The sequence below is a fragment of the Perkinsus marinus genome (assembly GCF_000006405.1).
Source record: "Perkinsus marinus ATCC 50983 genomic scaffold scf_1104296937940, whole genome shotgun sequence".
Lineage (NCBI taxonomy): Eukaryota > Perkinsozoa > Perkinsida > Perkinsidae > Perkinsus > Perkinsus marinus.
In genome coordinates, this window is record NW_003213639.1 from 1 (window position 1) to 1,148 (window position 1,148).

At 47.7% G+C, this 1,148-nt stretch overlaps 1 protein-coding gene across 1 annotated transcript; it reads right to left on the reverse strand.

Moving 5' to 3' along the window:
* Positions 1-763, reverse strand: Pmar_PMAR004274 (60S ribosomal protein L22, putative). The gene is made up of 3 exons (XM_002782862.1): positions 633-763; positions 312-446; positions 1-176 (listed from the first exon to the last, which is right to left on the reverse strand). Exons 1-3 carry the CDS (start codon positions 747-749, stop codon positions 63-65), a joined length of 366 nt encoding a protein of 121 aa, XP_002782908.1. The 5' UTR covers positions 750-763; the 3' UTR covers positions 1-62.
* Positions 764-1,148: the final 385 nt, after the last annotated feature.

The following is a 1,148-nucleotide window of genomic DNA, read 5'->3' on the forward strand; positions in this document are numbered from 1 at the left end:
ACCGCGAATCAAGCAGGTCGCAGGGAACAACCTAGCCGACGATCACGACTTGGAGAACCCATTTACTCTTCCTGGTTGATGGAGAAGTAACGGAGCTCGTAGGTGTTCTTGTTGCTGGCGACAACCCTCAAGAAATCACGAAGGAGCTGCTTCTTCAAGTACTTCTTGGTCAAGTACTACACAGAACAAAGAACATGCAATCACTAATTACAACACGTCGACACACGCCGATTCAACGACACTCCTCATACCTACTAGGAAGACGCACACGAGAAGCGCGGCGTTTCCAGGGAAGGTGACCCTGGGCTTACCTTAAGGTAACGCTTGGAGAAGGGAGCAGAGGCGGTGACGACGATCTTGGCCTTGCCAGTCTTGGCGACAGTGACGCGCTCACCGAGGTTACCGGTCTTACCCTCAACCTTGATGCGGTTACGGAAGAACTCGGCCTGAAGGAAAGACTGTGAGCAAAAGGAAACTCAGTACGCCAAAGATTCGAGAGCTGATGGCTCGCTACGGTCAGAATAGAATTAGTCAGCTGAGTATAATCATCATGATCATACGGGGAAAGAATAGATCTCATCATTTGAACACGAACCGTCTAACATGTGACCCTAATAGAGATCCCAACTTACCAAAGACTCGGCGTCGATGACGTTGTCGTTGACAGGCTTCTCGCAGTCAACAACGAACTTCAAGGTCTGCTTCTCGACCTTCTTAGTGGCCTTCTTAGTGATTCCCTTGACAACCATTGTTAATGATTCGTGGTTTACTTATAACCTTCCTCGCAATCTCGCTAATATCTTATCGATTCCGGGATCGATTAATATTTTCTTGCAGTTGCATGAAAACAGCACGTAAGAGTTCAACTCGAAAATGTGAAAATCGGGATGTTCAAGTTTTAAAAGCGCTGAGTTTTACATGTAAAATCCAATCATCCTAGAGGCGCTTTTGAAGCTCAGGAGAGGTCCATTGAACACCCCGAATCATTATGGCCGACTCGATCCGTATCCCAGTACGCCTATTCGTGGGTAGACTCCCAGCTACATGGCACGAACAAAACATACGCGATCTTTTCGAAGCGTAAGTTCGGCAAAAAGCTTCTCTTCGAGTGTCCACGGCTGTTGGGGTAGATACGGTGAAGTCCAGGA